Source organism: Bos indicus x Bos taurus, chromosome 13 (genome assembly GCF_003369695.1).
Source record: "Bos indicus x Bos taurus breed Angus x Brahman F1 hybrid chromosome 13, Bos_hybrid_MaternalHap_v2.0, whole genome shotgun sequence".
Lineage (NCBI taxonomy): Eukaryota > Metazoa > Chordata > Mammalia > Artiodactyla > Bovidae > Bos > Bos indicus x Bos taurus.
In genome coordinates, this window is record NC_040088.1 from 20,612,490 (window position 1) to 20,630,443 (window position 17,954).

General features: G+C 43.5%; 1 protein-coding gene, 1 long non-coding RNA gene and 1 other non-coding gene across 6 annotated transcripts in view; 2 read left to right on the forward strand and 1 right to left on the reverse strand.

The window, feature by feature from the left end:
* Positions 1 to 17,954, forward strand: part of CDK5RAP1 (CDK5 regulatory subunit associated protein 1) — a 62,693-nt gene that overhangs the window by 30,251 nt on the left and 14,488 nt on the right. For 2 of the 4 annotated variants that reach the window (XM_027558791.1, XM_027558792.1), the window contains one exon: positions 4,339 to 4,600. The exons of 1 other annotated variant lie outside the window; for it this stretch is intronic. In XM_027558791.1, the coding sequence (XP_027414592.1) occupies positions 4,339 to 4,419 (81 nt within the window). In that variant the 3' untranslated portion in view covers positions 4,420 to 4,600. Of the gene's footprint in view, positions 1 to 4,338; positions 4,601 to 17,954 lie in introns of those variants that run through there. One more of the 4 variants, XR_003514022.1, reaches the window with a different exon arrangement.
* On the forward strand, positions 5,483 to 5,555 carry TRNAG-CCC. The gene has a single exon. It is a non-coding gene; the product is annotated as a tRNA-Gly (tRNA).
* Positions 9,027 to 15,876, reverse strand: LOC113903121. Its single transcript, XR_003514027.1, has 5 exons — positions 14,683 to 15,876; positions 14,142 to 14,172; positions 12,384 to 12,444; positions 11,559 to 11,638; positions 9,027 to 10,160 (listed from the first exon to the last, which is right to left on the reverse strand). It is a non-coding gene; the product is annotated as an uncharacterized LOC113903121 (long non-coding RNA).

Sequence of the window (17,954 nt, forward strand, 5' to 3'; positions counted from 1 at the left end):
TCACAGAAACCAACTGCACTCAGTTCACATTTATGCCATGAAGTTCTAGTTGAACGCTCAGCATGGCCCTGAAATCCTAATTTTACAGTATTTTCCCAGTAAATCACTGCAGATGGTGATTGTAGCCATGAAATTAAAAGACGCTTACTCCTTGGAAGGAAAGTTGTGACCAACTTAGACAGCATATTAAAAAGCAGAGACAATACTTTGCCAACAAAGGTCCGTCTAGTCAAGGCTATGGTTTTTCCAGGGGTCACGTATGGATGTGAGAGTTGGACTGTGAAGAAAGCTGAGCGCCAAAGAATTGATGCTTTTCAACTGTGGTGTTGGAGAAGACTCTTGAGAGTCCCTTGGACTGCAAGGAGATCCAACCAGTCCATTCTAAAGGAGATCATTGGGTGTTCATTGCTAGGACTGATTTTGAAGCTGAAACTCTAATACTTTGGCCACCTGATGCGAAGAGCTGACTTATTTGAAAAGACCCTGATGCTGGGAAAGATTGAGGGTAGGAGGAGAAGGGGACAACAGAGGATGAGATGGTTGGATGGCATCACCGACTCAATGGACATGGGTTTTGGTGGACTCTGGGAGTTGGTGATGGACAGGGAGGCCTGTGTGCTACGTTCATGGGGTCACAAAGAGTCGGACACGACTGAGCAACTGAACTGATCTGAACTCTTCATTCTCCCTAAGTCTTCACTCATGTCTTTAAATCCTAGTCGCAGCTATGTCTTTGTCTCATCTTGTGTAGAGAAAATAGATGCAGTCGCGTGACGTCTCACCGTCTCGTTGCTGTTTGCACCCACTCCGGCGCGTCTCCGCCTGTCCCTGCGGTCTGCTCGTGTGGGCTGTGTAGGAAGTGTCTGCGTCTTCTGTCACACTGCTGCTTGTGCTTTTTGCTTCCATGCCTTCACATCCTCTCCAGATTTGCATTTTTCTTCTCTCTCTCTTGTGTCCTAAACTTAATGTGGCCAAAATAGAATGAATTCTTCCCACTTTCCTGCAATTTTCTTCTTTTGAAGCCTCTTCCATCTCAGCAAATAGCACCACTCAGTTGCTAAAACCAAATATATAGGAATCATTCTAGATATTTATTTTCTTGTACTCCCCTTCAGTAGTTCATCTGTTTCAGCTCTACCTATGGAATGTATCTTGGGTCTCTTTCTTTCTCTAAGCTGTCTTCTTGGTTAGCTTAGATTAGAGCAGCCTTTTCACACGTTTTCTTGTTTCTGTATTTTGAAAGTGAATTATTTTATTGAAGCATATCATAAATGTAGAAAATTACTCCAAAGTGTACTTAATACTTGATGAATCATCACAAAGTGACCCTATCCATGTGACTGGCTCCTGAATCAAAAAACAATATTTTCAGAACCTCCAAACCCCCTTCATGTTCCTACCGTACTCTTCTTCCCTCCATCCTAATTTTTAATACCATAGTTCAGTTTTGCTTATTTTTTATATAAAATTGAATCATACAGTGTAGATTTTTGATAACACGGATATTGTGCAGTTCATCTATGATAGTATTTATCCATATTATATGAGTATACCACAATTTATATATTGTACTTTTGATGGCCATTTTGGTTGTTTTCCAGTTTGGAGCTATTATGAATAGAGCTGCTATGTATGCGTTATAGTGCATTTCTATAGGGTATATGGTTTGAAATTGCTGGGAAACTGGGTATATATAATAGAAAGAGCCAAAATGATTATACCGTTTTGCACTCCCACCAACAGTACCTGAGTATTTCAAAGGCTTCGTATTCCTGCTTTCATTCTTGCCCTCCTCCAGTCTTCCTGCCCCATAGCAGTCAGTTTGATCTTTCTAAATCAGATCACTCACTCATTTGCGTAAGCCCTCCAGTGGTTTCTCATTGGAGCCACAGGGTATCCAGGGCCTTTTATGGTCTTTCCCAGCTACCTTTCCAACCTCATGTCCTCTGTCCTCTTTTTATTCTCTTTCCTCTAGTCTTGGTGGCCTCTTTTTTTGCCTCTCAGACTTAGTTCTAGTGTTAGGGACTTTGAAAATGCTGTGTCACTTAGGAGGGTCTTGATTTTTGCCTGGCTGCCTTCTTTTAAACCTTCCAAGTTCTCTTAAAGGTCACCTCCTTGAAAAGCTCACTAGTGCTGAAAGCAACTTCCCTCGGCCTTGCTCTTGTCACTGTTTGGGCCTTAACCATTTTATCTTCATCAATTCAGTTCAGTCACTCAGTTGTGTCCGACTCTTTGTGACCCCATGGACTGCAGCACACGAGGCCTCCTTGTCCATCACCAACTCCAGGAGTTTACTCAAACTCATGTCCATTGAGTCAGTGACGGCATCCAACCATCTGGCCCTCTGTCTTCCCCTTCTCCTCCCACCTTCAATCTTTCCCAGCATCAGGGTCATTTCAAATGAGTCAGTTCTTTGCATCAGGTGCCCAAAGTATTGGAGTTTCCGCTTCAACATCAGTCCTTCCAATGAATATTCAGGACTGATTTCCTTTAGGATGGACTGGTTGGATCTCCTTGAAGTCCATGACTCTCAAGAGTCTTCTCCCAACACCACAGTTCAAAAGCATCAGTTCTTTGGCATTCAGCTTTCTTCATAGTCCAACTCTCACATCCATACATGACTACTGGAAAAACCGTAGCCTTGACTAGACAGACCTTTGTTGGCAAAGTAACATCTCTGCTTTTTAATATGCTGTCTAGGTTGGTCATAACTTTTCTCCCAAGGAATAAGCATCTTTTAATTTCATGGCTGCAGTCACCATCTGCAGTGATTTTGGAGACCAAAAAAAAGAAGTCTGTCACTGTTTCCATGGTTTCCCCTTCTGTTTGCCATGAAGTGATGGGACTGGAAGCCATGATCTTTGTTTTCTGAATGTTGAGCGTTAAGCCAACTTTTTCACTTTCCTCTTTCACTTTCATCAAGAGGCTCTTTAGTTCTTCTTCACTTTCTGCCATATAGGTGGTGTCATCTGCATATCTGAGGTTATTCCCGGCAATCTTGATTCTAGCTGTGCTTCATCCAGCCCAGCATTTCTCATGATGTACTCTGCATATAAGTTAAATAAGCAGGGTGACAATATATAGTCTTGACATACTCCTTTCTCTATTTGGAACCAGTCTGTTGTTTCATGTCCAGTTCTAACTGTTGCTTCCTGACCTTTGTACAGATTTCTCAGGAGGTAGGTCAGGTGGTCTGGTATTCCCATCTCTTTCAGAATTTTCCAGTTTATTGTGATCCACACAAAGGCTTTGGCATAGTCAATAAAGCAGAAATAGATGTTTTTCTGGAACTCCCTTGCTTTTTCAGTGATCCAGCAGATGTTGGCAATTTGATCTCTGGATCCCTCTTCCTCTGGTTCCTTTTCTAAATCTAGCTTGAACTTCTGGAAGTTCACGGTTCATATACTACTGAAGCCTAGCTTGAGGAATTTTAAGCATTACCTTGCTAGCATGTGAAATGAGTGCAATTGTACAGTAGTTTGAACATTCTTTGGCATTGCACGTCTTTGGGATTGGAATGAAAACTGACCTTTTCCAGTTCTGTGGCCGTTACTGAGTTTTCCAAATTTGCTGGCATATTGAGTGCAGCACTTTTTAACAGCATCATCTTTTAGGATTTGAAATAGCTCAACTGGAATTCCATCATGTACACTAACTTTGTTCGTAGTAATGCATCTTGACACAATAAATGTCTTAGGAAGGTGTTTGATTGATACAGCCTGGATCACAGCTGCCTTGGGTTGGGAGGGCAGCGTCTGTGGTAGGCTTCCTAGGTGGCACTAGTGGTAAAGAACCTGCCTGCCAATGCAGGACATGCAAGAGACTCGGGTTTGATCCCTGGGTCTGGAAGATTCCCTGGAGGAGTACATGAGAATCCACTCCAGTATTCTTGCCTGGAGGATCCCATGGACAGAGGACTTTGGCAGTCCATAGGGTCGCAGAGTCAGACATGACTGAAGTGACTTACCATGCATGCATGTCTGTGTTAGGCAGCTCGTATATGAACCTTATGGTTGCCTCCGGGGAAGACCATCTCCCAAGAGAAAAGGGAGTAGTGGCTGTTTGGGACTGACCTATTTTGGACTTCTTAAATTATATACATTAGTGTTGTATCAGTCGTCTCTGGGGGCAGAGAGGAACCATGCTGTGTCTTAAATTATATACATTAGTATTGTATCAGACGTCTCTGGGGGCAGAGAGGAACTGTGCAGTCTCGAGATGCTGGCCTGTCATCTCCCATTAGATTCCATTTGGTGACCTCTCCTTTAGACCATTCACATTAAGTCCCTGTAGTTCAGTCCCAGTTACCTTGCCTTCTTCTGATTGGTTTTCTTTCAGATCACCTCAGCCAGTTCTCAGACACTTAAAGGACATGTTCTCTGCAAGACCACTCTGAAGGACTCTACAGCATATTGCTGACCTGAGTGGTTGATGTCAGTCCTTTCTGGCAGGAAGAGAAATATGAGTGGTCACTAATGAAAGACGAAGCTTTGGAGCCAAGCCTCAAGTGGTGAAGTAACTTTCTATGAAATGGAAAATGCATTTCTTTGCTGCTTTGTGAACAGCTTTTACAGTCATTAAATTTACCTAAAGTAGTTCATTTTTATCTACTTTTACTTCATTTTTGCCTTGGTGAGTGTCTCTGAGATATTCCCTAGTTTTCCAACCCAGTTTCTATTGTGGACTGTAACACTTCTCTGGTTTTCTCTCATGTACCCTAGGAATTGGAGACAAAAGGGGCAGGGAAGGTGGAGAGAACCATTTGCTTAGGAAAACCTGCTCTAGATCTTTCTAACATTTTGGTCTGATAACATTGACTCAGCTACCTATCTCCTCACTATTTTACCTGAGAAATTCCCTCATGGACCCTTTTTTTTTTTTTTTAAAGCTTGTCAGAGTATTCTTTGCCTTCAGGTCTGACAGCATTTGGAGTTTAGAAAACATCATTACCTTCTAGTAGGCTCTGAGGAGTCATTCTTGGCTCCTTAATCTGCCAAGATTATGTCATTCTGTGGGGATCATGTAAAAAAATCCAAAAGATGGTGGTATAGAATATTTGGAGTCAGAAGGACTTTGGTCTAAGTTCCCGCTCCATTGCTTCAGAGTTGTGTGAACTTGAGTAGTTATTTTATTATTTATCTGTGCCTTGATTTTCTCATGTGACATGGGGATAATAATACAATGCTTATCTCATCTGGAGTTCAGTGAGATTGTACTTGGGAGGAGCTTAGCACTGTCTGTGGAACACAGTAAAATCTTAACAGATGAAGAGTGATCATTGAAAGATTTTGCTTCTAAAACACACTGTGTATATTAGGATATGCTGAGGCTTTTATTGTGTGTCTGGCTATGATCTCCTTTTTACACCTTCCCACTGACCTGCATGGCAACCTTTGGGAATCCCAGGCTGGGAACCTGTTCCGTATCTGTTGGCATGGTTGAGGGAGTTGATTTCTGTCCTCAAGATCCATCTTCTGGGACTTCCCTGGTGGTCCAGTGGCTAAGACTCTGAGCTCCCAATGCAGGGGGCCCAGGTTCGATCCCTGGTCAGGGAACTAGATCCCACATGCCACAGTGAAGGTTGAAGATCCTGCATGCTGCAACTAAGATTTGTCGCAGCCAAATAAAAATAAATAAATATAAAAAAAAAATCCGTCTTCTACTCAAGAAATATTTGTTATGGCTCTTCACCTCAGTCTTTATTCAGAAGACATGAAAAACTTTTGGAAATTTTATTTTACTTTTTATGAAAAAGTAAGTCATACATGTGGTAAATAATTCAAACAATACAACAGGTATCTGTATTTTACTTTTTTCCTGGATCGGAAAAGGCCAGCATTTGGGACTTCTCTGGTCCAGTGGGTAAGACTCTGCAGTCACAATGCAGAGGGCCTGGATTGGATCCCTGGTTGGGGAACTAGATCCTGCATGCCTGCTGTAACTAAGAAGTCTCCCATGTCACAACTAAAACCCAGTACAGCCAAAATAAATAATAAATAAACAGACAATCATTGAAAAAAGAATGGTGCCTAATGTATAGTAGGTGAAAGTGAGAAGTGAAAGTGCTAATTACTCAGTCGTGTCCAACTCTCTGGGACCCCATGGACTGTAGCCCACCAGGCTCCTCTGTCCCTGCAGTTTTGCAGGCAAGAATACTGGAGTGGGTTGCCCTTTCCTGCTCCAGGGTATCTTCCTTACCCAAGGATTGAACCTGCATCTCTTGCATCTCCTGCGGCGAATTCTTTACCACTGTGTCACCTGGGAAGCCCTTAATGGTTGCTTTGAGGATTATAATTTATTTATTATATAAATAAATTATATATAATATATATATATATATATATATAAATAAATCTTAATTTATTAATAGCCCAATTAATATTAATTTAGTTTCAGTAGGATTCAAAAACATTGAAGGGTACCATCCCATCCCTTTTTGTTGTTATTGTTCTAAAATACATCTTAATGCACTGTGTACCCCTTAACATAGATTTATAATTCTTGTTTTACTTAATTCACTTCTGAATCTTACAGGGTAAAGAAAGAGGAGTTACTATTGATTTTCAGAAACTCACATTTGCACTCAGATTTAAATAAAGGAAAATTAGGTTCCTCCTCTTAATAGGAAGTGGCTGGGTTCCTGAAGAGTATGTGGGATGGCAGGTCTTGGTGTCATCTTTAAGAGTTTGGTGGTGAGTTGGGAGAGTTGAAAAAAACTGGGAGCTTAGTGCTGATGAAATATTGTCAGGGAGGGACAGACTGGTCTAGTATGAGATGAGATGGGAATGGTTGGCTTGAGGTGCATTGTCCAGAACCTTTGAGGCCTGATGGGTTTTATTTAAATACAGTGGGGAGGCATTGGATGGTTTTTAATGTTTTTAATTTTTAAGTATTTTTGACTTTCAGAGAAGTTGCAAAGTGAGTTCATAGAGCATTCTCCTAAGTCATCACACAGCATAGTGTTCATTTGTCAGAGCTAGGAAATTAATATTGGCACATTGCTATTCACTAAGAGCAAAACTTCATTGAGATTTCACCAGCTTTTCCTCTGATGAATGTACCTTTTTATTCCAGTATCCAATTCAAGATACCACATTGCATTTAGTTGTCATGTCTCCTTAGTCTCTTGTGATTTGGGAAAGTTACTCAGTCTTCCCTTGTTTTTCGTCACTGACGCTTCTGAAAGTACTAGTCACAAGTTCTGTTTGGATTTTTCTGCTATTTTCTTATGATTAGTGCCTTTATTATCAAATCATACCAGAGTGTACATGATATAACATCATTGTTGAAGTTAATCTTTTGTCACCTACTAGATGGTGGGGATTAAGCCCAAACTCCAAAGTGGGGGGTTATTTATATGTATTATTTGGAATTCTATAGGAAAAATGCCTCTTTCCCCCTATTTATGTATTTATTCCATCGTTTATGTCAGAATGGACTCATGGGTGTTTATATTTTGGTTTGTACTCTGATATTTAATTTTGCTCAAATTGATCCCAGTTTGGGCATTGGGAGCTCTTTCAGGTTGCTCCTGTGCCCTTTGATTTTTCTTAGTTTTTGTTAATGTTTTGTTTCATGTTTTTAAATAAACTTTAAATTTTTAAATAGTTTTATAGAATTATTGCAGAAATGGTGCAGAGTTTCTCTATACACTGTACCCAGTTTTCCCTATTCTAATACTTTATTATGGTTCATTTGTTAACAATTAATAAATCAGTAGTGATGCATTATTTACTGAAGGCCATACCGTATTCAGACAGCTTCAGTTTTTCCCTAATCTCTTTTTATTTTTCCGGAATCCCATCTGGGAGGCCACATTACAATCATGTCTCTTTAGGTTCCTCTTGACTCAGACTTGTAATTTTGATGACATTGATAGTTTTGAGGAGAACTGGTCAGATATTTTGCAGTGTCCCTTTGTTGGGATTTGTTATGTTTTTCTCATGTTTAGATTGGAATTACGTGTTTTGGGAAGGAAGACCACAACGGTAAAATACCATTCTCATTCCACCATAAGGGTACATACTAGTAATATGATTTATCACTGTTTATACTAACCTTGATCACCTGGCTTCAGGTAGTGTTTGTCAGATTTTTTCATTGTACAGTTGCTCTTTTTGCCCCTTTCTATACTTTGCAGAAAAGTCGCCATGTGCAGCTGAAGCTTAGTGAATGGAAGCTATGCCCTCCCTCCTCAAGGGTGCAGTAGCTGTGTAAATCATTTTGGCTTCTTCTGCACAGGAGATTTGCCTGTTCTCACCTGTATATTTACTGAATCATTTATTTATATTAGTATAGGCTGCTAGATATTTTTTTTATTCTATGGGTTATAATCCAGTTGTTCAGTCATGTGATTCTCTGTGACCCCATGGACTGCAGCATGTCAGGCTCCTCTGTCCTCCACTATCTCCCAGAGTTTGCTCAGATTCATGTCCATTGAGTTGGTAATGCTCTCTAACCATCTTATCCTCTGCCTCCCCCTTCTCCTTTTGCTTTCAGTCTTTCCTAGCATCAGGGTCTTTTCCAGTGAGTTGGCTCTTCACATCAGATGGCCAAAGTATCAGAGCTTCAGCTTCCGCATCCTTTCTAATGAATATTCAGGATCAATAATCCAATACTCCTTTATATATTTCATTGGCCAAATTGTTTCAGCTCTGGAAGCTCTTTCTTTTGGCCCTCTATCCCTTTGACACACTTCCGCCTTTGTATGAGTGCCTTCTTCCTTGCATCTGAGCTGTTCTGGGTCATTTTTCATATTTTGTTTCTAGTCTTAGAATTAGCCATTTCTCCAAGGGGACTGATTAGGTTCCTTTGATAAAGAATGGTATAGAAATCAACATCTGGGTACTTGATATACTCGTTGCTAATGTGATTTGGAAGGCTTCTTGTTTTTTATTTATTAAAATTTTTTTTATGTGTACCTTTTTTTTTAAGTCTTTATTGAAATCGTTACAGTATTGCTTCTGTTTCATGTTTTGGTTTTTTGGTGTGGCATGTGGGAGCTTAGCTCTTTGACCAGGGATCAAACCCTCACCTTCTAAGGGAAGTCCCATTTTTGTTTTTAAATGGAAGTGGAATTCACATAACATAAAATTAACTAAGGTAAAGGAGATAGTTTAGTGGCACAGTGTTCAACTACAACCTCTGTCTGGTTCCAAACCATCACTCCAGAATAGAACCCCATACCCATTAAGAGTGTGATTGGGTCTTTGTCTTGTGCGGTGCTGTCCTTGCTGTAAGGCACGCCCAGTCTCTGGCCTTGCTTCGCTTTCTGATCTTTTGTGTCTACAACCTGAGCTGTTTTGGTTCTGGAGCACACAGTTGTGCAAGACACTGGCATAGGGCAGAGAGTCTCTGCCTGGTATAGAGTTCAGAGTTGTGTTTCTCATTATCCCTGTTGTGTATTTTTCTGGGTTTCTCTGCATTTACTGACCTAACATTGATTGGCTTTCCTCTCAGCCACTTGGCCTGGCCTGTAGTCCCTGAGCTGGGATCTAGATCCTTTGCTGCCCTGTTTATGGTATTATCGGACTCTTATCTGCTCTGTTCCACCCAGCTTTTAGCATTTGGACTGTGCCCTTCAGTTTTTAACTTGACGATGGGGAAGTTGTAGCCTAGCCCCTGTGTGATTTTCATCTTGGGCCAATGGGCAGAAGAGAACGTTTGGTGTTTGGGGAGGGGAGGCCTGAGCTATGGGAAGAAAAGTCTTAATCATTGTCAGGATTGTTCCCTAGAGCACTCTGTAAAGTAATCCTGAGTTTTGTGGCCTCATCACTCATATTACTAATTTTTTGTCCCCAATAAGAAGTGCTTTTACTAGTCATAAACACACAATGGAACTCCTGTTTGTAAGAATTAAAGACATGTCACTTTTTTTTTTTCTGCATGAAAACAGGTTATTTATTGGTGAGATAATTAGAAAAGTCCCCCCCTATCCCTGGATTCCTGCCTTTCTTACACTTGTTAATTCAGGGTATTGTTGGTGAAATTCCAAAGCATAGCTGGACATGTTGAGAACACTAATTCTACTTAATTCCTTAGTCCAAAGGATGTCTTTTCCACAGTGTTTCATAGAGAGGGATTACAGAGTGTCTTTGCTTTCATTCTGAAACATTCCCTGGCTTCCGGTGCTGGGTTTAGTTTGTGGCTTGAAAATCATTCTGTGGGGAGACAAAAGACAGCTAGTTATACTCTTAAATACATAAGCTGGTGCAGGCACAGGCTGAGCCAGCCAGTGGACTCCATCTCCCTGACCACAGCACTGGCTTTAAGGATGGGGACGTGGAACAGTTCAGGCCAATGGGAGCCCCAGATGTTACTTCTGGATGACTTTCATTTGTTATTCCAGAAATAGGGTGAAGTTCCTGATAGTGAGGGACCCCCAGCGCGGAGCCAAAATAGAGCCCACCCCAAAGCACTTAGAGTCCAGAGATGGATTCTGGTGTCACATTTGGGCCACCTCTGAAGTTGGCACCATCCTTGGATGTTAGGACCAATAACTCTGTGTTGTTGCTTGAACCAGTTTTGGTTGAGCTTCCTGTCACTTGCAGCTGAAACACAGTTGGCATTCATCTGATCCAGTCCCTTAACTCAGGCGGAATGCGGGAGGCAAAGTGACACACGCGGGCCCCTCATAGTTATGGAGCATAAGAGTAGGAGGTAGAAAGCTAACATTGAGGCAAGTGCTGATTTTACCAGCCTCTACACTGTAGTAATTGATTTGGTCACAGATTCATGGACTTTGGGGGATTGAGTAAAAATTGGAATGTAAGGCTTCTGAAATTTGAGCCAACATGAAAGAAATTAATGTTTTCCCAGTCAGATGGCATACTCATTAGACATGTTAATCAAGAATGGAACATTGTAAGGGTGATGGAGATTCTAAACTTCTTTACTCTCTGGTATATCTTCTCTAGTTCCATCCCTCTTTCACTGTTTTCCTGGTGGCAAATTTACATAAAGTTTCCATCCTTTTAACTATTTTTCAGAAAGCAAGTTCTCTTTTCACTTTTCCCTAAGTGTGAGGTTAGATAGATGGGAAGAAGGGGAAGTCTGAGTCAGGGTGGTAAAGAACAAGAGGCTTTACAGTCACAAGGCGGCGGTGTGGAGGAATCGGGAATGTGTAGTGGGGATGCAGGGCTTCCCCGATGGCCCAGTGGTAAAGAATCTGCCTCCCGATGCAGAAGACATGGGTTCGATACCTGGCTTGGAAAGATCCGTTGGAGGAGGAAATGACAACACATTCCAGTACTCTTGCCTGGAAAATCCCATGGACGGAGGAGCTTGGTGGGCTACAGTCCATGGGGTTGCAAAGAGTTGGACATGACTGGGCATGTGTGCACGTGTTTCCAGTCTCAGGGTTAGAACTTACATGATAACGAAAGGGACAGTAGGCAATGAATCTGCTTAGGAGAGACTAGGGAGACTGGATGGAGCTGGTAAGGCAGCCCAGACAGACGTTGATGCCAGGGCCCACTGGCCTTATTCATTACTCTGAAGACTGAGGTGCAGAGTGGACTTTAATGTGAAAGGAAAATGTTTGTATTTCTTTCTCTTACCGATTTAAGCACTTGAAGCTTGGCACTGTTTATAGAATTTGGGATTACTCCTAGTGGAATATTCCATTGATTTACATTTCCTGAAAAAAAGAAGGCACATCTTATGATGTGAGTTGAAAGAAACAATGGCTAGGGTGGGTTGTTTTAGCCACAGTCAACTGGAGAATATCTCTGGGCAGAGTGTGGCTCTAGGGGAAATCTCTCCCCCGTCCCTTCAGCAGAGGGATCTGAGTTAAGACACAGTTTCTCCCAGTCTTGTGTGTGTGTGACGGTGAGTTCTCAAGGACCCTAGAGCTAACTGGAAATCTGATGGGTATAATCGATACCAAGAGAGATGCTGGCATGTCTGCCCTCTTTCTCTTAAGAAACCAGAAGAATTAATCCTTGCTCTTTTGATTTCATTTGCAATACATCAACCCCTCTAGAGTTCATCATTAATATGCTTAGATGGCATTTTGTGCTCTATCTCTTGATGATCATCAGGGTTATGAACTCATACTCCTAAATTTCTCAAACTCTGTTATCTATGTGACTAGGTGACGAGGCCCATGTTTCTTTCCTCTAAGTGGCATAATGCTGTTCTGAAGACACCCAGTGGGCTGGATTTCATTTGGACCGGGAGAAGAAACATTTTGATTTGGTTTTCACGTTTTGCCATCTCAAGATGCTGCGGTCCCTATCTGAAAATAAAAACGTGCTCTTCAGTCCCGCAATGACCAGATGATACTCTGCTCGCTGCTGCGGCACAGGCTGCAGGGTGCTGTCCCGTCCCTGCCTTTCAGTGACACTGACTTTTCTGGTGTTCATGTTACTAGTTCCACGTACTGGTAACAGCAAATAGAAGTTTCTTCAGAACTTCACGTAGCACATCTCTTTCTTCCTCCTCCTGAAAGAGATGGGTGGAGTGTTTTTGTTAGTACATCTGCTAGCCTCCCAGCTCGTCCTCACATAGTGGAAAGTGGTCTTGGGTTCCTCTGGACATGTGGGCTCTTTTTTTTCCTGGTACTCGACAAGGCTATGTGGGGAGGTGGATCTCAATCTATCCCTCAGGCCTCTAATTCTTTGGGGATTTTCAAAGGCCTTTCAAGTAGGTTTTTGATGCCTTGGGTGGCTCCTTGGCCAGTGTTTCTTGGGTTCCTGTCATGTTCCAGACATTGCTGTAGGCACTGAGATGCAGCTGTGTGCCCTCAGGCCAAATGCCGTTTGAGTATTTCGGAGGATGGACTGTACTCTTCGGGATCCGTTCTGAGTCCCCTTGGATCTGGTGCTCTGTTTACCTCCCTTCTTTTGCATTCCCCTCAACAGGCCTAGGAGTCCACGCTGCCTACCCTTTGAACGTCCTGTTTCCTCTATCTGGTTTACACCTTTGCTCCCTGGTAAACCCCTGCTCCTTCTTCAGGGCTGAGTCCAGGCATCATTTTCTCAGTGAACCCACGGTCTGCCTACCAGTTCATGCTTTCTGCCCTCTGTCTTTTTCATGGTCAGTTGATAGCTATTGCATCAGTCTCTGTTCCCTGTTAGGTGGGTAGTTACGTGAGGTCAGGGTTCATGCCTTCTGTGATCCTTCCCCTGCACAGAGCTTGGCCCAGTACAGATAAGGTGAAGCAACCCAGGCTTACGCTGACTCCCAAAGTCTACCTCTCAGCTGACATCCCCCTGTCTCAGGGCTGACACCTGGGACACAGGCATAAGGCTGTTCGCCTCTGAGTGCATATTGTGTGCCTCCAGCCAGTGTGTGGTTACCAGACTCTTAATGATGGGGCTTGATTTATATATGGTTTTAATCTGTCCCTGTCCTCCTGCTTAAACTAGAGCATCACTCCCGGAATCTGGGACCTCACCATTGTTTCATGTTACAGATTTAGGGTCACACATGTTGGCACCCCACTCCAGTACTCTTGCCTGGAAAATCCCATGGATGGAGGAGCCTGGTGGGCTGCAGTCCATGGGGTCGCTAGGAGTCGGACACGACTGAGCGACTTCACTTTCACTTTTCACTTTCATGCATTGGAGAAGGAAATGGCAACCCACTCCAGTGTTCTTGCCTGGAGAATCCCAGGGACGGGGAGCCTGGTGGGCTGCTGTCTATGGGGTCGCACAGAGTCGGATACGACTGAAGCGACTTAGCAGCAGCAGCAGCAGCAGCATGTAGTGACGCTCACTAAATGTTTGTTGAATGAAAGTATAATTATGTGTGTGGAAGATCAAGTGTCATAAAGGTGGGGGTAGTGAGATGCTCTGGTGAGCCAAGGCGTAATTAGAATCCACATCATCTTTTCTTCCTTTCTGTGGACCCTCAAGACTTCCTGGTGTATCCGAATCACCCAACACAAAGAGCACAGATTCTAGGCCTGCCTTTAGGTCATTGACTGAGGTCACTGAATGAGCTTGGGGAACCGGGTTTTAAGAGCTTCCCAGAGAGAACCTAGGTTTGGAACCTGCAGTCCTGCTCCACATTGCGTCTGTGATCCAATCTGCGTGACTTTTTTTTTTTTTGTAGAGTCCTGTTTTACTGAGTGCCTGGCTTGAAAATAATTTCTCACCTATCATAGATAAATATTTTGAAAAATCAGATTGACTTACAGCCTCAGGGGGTATCACACTGTGTTTAGCACTGTCAGGAAAGACAAGGAAAAATTATTTCCAAATAACAATTATTAACCAATTCTAAAGTAGAGTTTAGGTATTAGCTCAGTTCCTTCTTGAAGTCACTTATAAAATGTTGTAATAAATACAGAGGAGAAAGAGCAGATTTAAGGTGCATAACAGCATGTGAGTAAAACTTTCTGATTTCCCTGTAATAATCCAAGTATTTCTCAAAGGCCTTGTCCATTATTCTTTGCATGTGATTTGAATTGGGTTCTTCCTTTTTTCTTAATTGGAGGATAATTGCTTTACAATATTGTGTTGGCTTCTGCCGTACAACAACATGAATGAGTCATAAGTATACGTATGTCCCCTCCCTCTTGAGCCACCCCCACCCTCGCCCCATCCCACCCCTCTGGGTTGTCACGGAGCACCGGCTTGAGCTCCCTGTGCCTATACAGTAGTTTCTGAATTGGTTTCTTGATATTGCATCCTATGCTGATGAATGGCAAGAGGAGTTTGTAGTTATAGACCGTACCTGTCGGTCTTGATGGTTGTTTTGATTTTGTTGTTTGAAATCTCACTTGCATGGGAGATGGTGACTTCCTACATGAATATAAAACAAACATGAGTTGAAAATACCTTCACCAGGCTACTCAGCAAACGTGTCATGGTGTGATATGACCAGCAAGGTGACAAGTGAGGCCTGGCGTGGAGGCGACCAGGTCTTAGGAGACAGCCCACCAGCCTGGTTGGCCTCCTCCTCCTAGGGACACCCAGGCACTCTGACCCCCAGAGTTTTGGTAGTAGTTCCCCCCCAGAGCACTCTTCTTTCCATGGGACCTCTGCTCCTATTTGTTCCTCCTCACAGCCATTCCCGATTTGTTACTCAGCACTCACCGTCTGCCCAGTGGCTATGTTCTCACCATCCTTCACTATAGTGACCCCGTAGGCAGCATTGATTTTGTTGTTTGGCAGGTGGTGGTAAACGATTTTGGTGATCGCCGCTTCCAGGTTGTTTATCTGTGGTAAAGAAGTCATCGTTTATAGAGTATGGAGAGGGAGAGGGCTGCAGGATGTTGTATGGTGAGATATCCATGCATTGCTCGATTCCATCATTCAGATGTTTATGGATCCTGTGGTATGCATTGGTCACCTTGCTGGGTGCTGCCACAGCTGATATGAGCACACAGACACCATCTCATTCCAGACATCTCCCTTTATTTTATTTCCTTTCTCGAAAAGACAGTGGGGCCCATGACACAGAAGCGTGTTTCTATTACTCCTCATCCATTTTAGAGCCCATTTCTTTCTGTGCTCTTGTAGCAGATAGCTCTGCACTTGATGATTTTGGGAGACTGTGTTAAGGAAGCATTGAAATAGAGCCTGGCACATAGAGAGTACTGAAGATTATGATTTTGTTATAACTACCTACCTTCTACCACTTTCTGGGTAGGAAGCAAGTGAATACCTCCTATGTAGATAAACCCACTCCCTTGCACATGCTGTGAGTGTTGGTTAAGTTGCTTCCCTCACTTTGGTTGCCTGTAAAATGGAGAGAAGCAGCTCTGCCTCCCAGAGCTCCTGCTCCCCCTGTGCCCTGCTCTCTCCTCTCCCCTAGTGCATTATATACAAGACCCAACTAGACGATCATTAAGGGAAAATCTGTATACCATAGCGTTCCTCGTCTTTATCTCTGGAAGAGCATTCCAGAACCCACTTGGCATTTCTACCTTTTCACACTTAGAGGTTGATAGGCTAGACTTAAGCAAACAGGAAGGTCGAAGGGCCATGTGGATGAGGCTCACCTTGACAGAGCTCTCCTTGGCGCTTTTAGTGACAATCTCCCTGAGCATCATTTGGGACAAAATCACGGCAGTGTTGACATTTTTAGGATCTGGAGGAAGATGGCTTCCAGGCACAGGGGATTTATTTTGGTTAAAGTAGGCCTAGAGAGAGAACAAGAGAAACATCCCTGTTATCGTGTGAGACTGCCATCAATTTCAGGGTCTTTGAAGGCCCGTCTGTGATGCTGAGGAGTGAGGTGGCCCCGTGTGAACCCCACAGTGGACGAGCATGAAGACAAAGCACAGGTGACCTCCCTGCCCCCTTGTTGCGGGACTGTAGGGGAGTCGTGGGAGAGAGGAGCCCCTTACAGAGGAGGAAGCACTGCCGTCTCCAGCCGATTAGCCCTGAAACAGTGCCCCTCGGTCCCCCAGACCTCCGATTTTCCAAGAGAAGCTACATGTCTTCATTTTCCAGCGAATTCCTCCATTTAAATGTTGCCTCAGGTAATATGTGTGTGTATATGCGTGTTTGTACCTAACTCACAGTTCTCCCAAGCTTACAATGACTGTCTTGTCAAGCACACTCAAGGCTCATCTTATCTATGGAATTCTGCCTCCTTTGAATGATTCCTCTTCCTTTTGTATACATTGTGCCCTGTTTATAAAATGCAGATTGCACATGGCAGGAAGTTTGACAAGTCCAGAGAAGTACGAAGAAGGGAAAAGATTTTAAGTGGATATCACTAATATTTCACCTTATTGTCTTTCTTTGCCTGTACATAATATCACTTGTATTTTGCTTTAAAAAATTAACCGTACCTTCATACTTTGTAAACATTTCTAATAATCTCGTAGTTAGCTTAGTTATTTCCTTCTAGTTCATTTCCAGTTTTTTCCCCCCTTGTCATTAATACTTGTATTTCTTTGTGCTTAAATATATCTGTACTTGGGATGTCTGTGCAGATGGATCCCACGAGTAGAGTAAGTGGGCCCAAAACCTTGCCTGTCTTCAGTACTCCTCATGGCCTAGTTTTCCATTCCTTCAGTGGTTGAGAGGGTGGGTGGGAGAGTCTGCACTTCTTTCCTTAAATATAGTCTGTTGAATATCTAACCGCTGCTGGGTACATCCTACTGGTCAAGAAAAAGTTGTCGTTGTTGGGTATGCATCTCAGGCACTGTGCATTAGACGTAACTGGAAGGGAAAACACGGCTGGCCCCTGTAGCAGGCACTCAGCTGTTACGGTAGAAGCCTGGAGATCGCCCCAGGTGGAGGTCTGGGGATCAGAGAAGGGAGGAAGACTGGTTTGTCATGATTTGGAGTTTATTTGGTGAGTTCAGGGATGTCTCCAGCCCTCTTACAGAACCCATTCATAACCACAAAGAACACTTACACAGTAGAGGATTGAAAGACCTTCTGCAGAAGTCCTGGGACTTTTGACTTGGTAGTTGAACAAGCCAGTAGCTGCAGGTGAGAGGGAAAGAGAGCCTGTGGAGGCGCCGCAGTCCCCTGGAGGCTGTGCCCTGGGCGCCTCCCTCTCCCTTGGTCCCAGGCAGAAACCTGCTGCCTCACTAGCTTTTCACATGTGTCTAGGAGGAGACTATGGAGAGGAAGGTGATGTGACAACTAAAAGAGCCTCGCTGCCCAGGCCCCATATTTCATCTGCTCTGGGTCCTGGGAAATGTCGACAGGTTCCTGCCTGAACTGTCTTGGCAACTGCCATCCTACTGCGTCCTGTTATCTTGGTCTCCTGGATGTTAGGAGACGTGAGAGGGAATTTCTGCTTCCCAGCTTCCTTGGTGTGAGGGTGCTCCTTGCTCAAGCTCCACACTGTGTACTTTGCACACCACTGGGACTGAGGAGCTACCAGAGACTCCAGAGGGGCTCTGTGTCCTGGAGAATGAGTCACTGTGGTTCAGCGAAGCTGCTAAGTTGCCACATTCCCAGCCTGGGTGCTTGGGGATGCAGCTTACAGCTCCGTCCTTTCCTATCACCATAGGATCCAAAGGAGCCTGGGCCACCTCC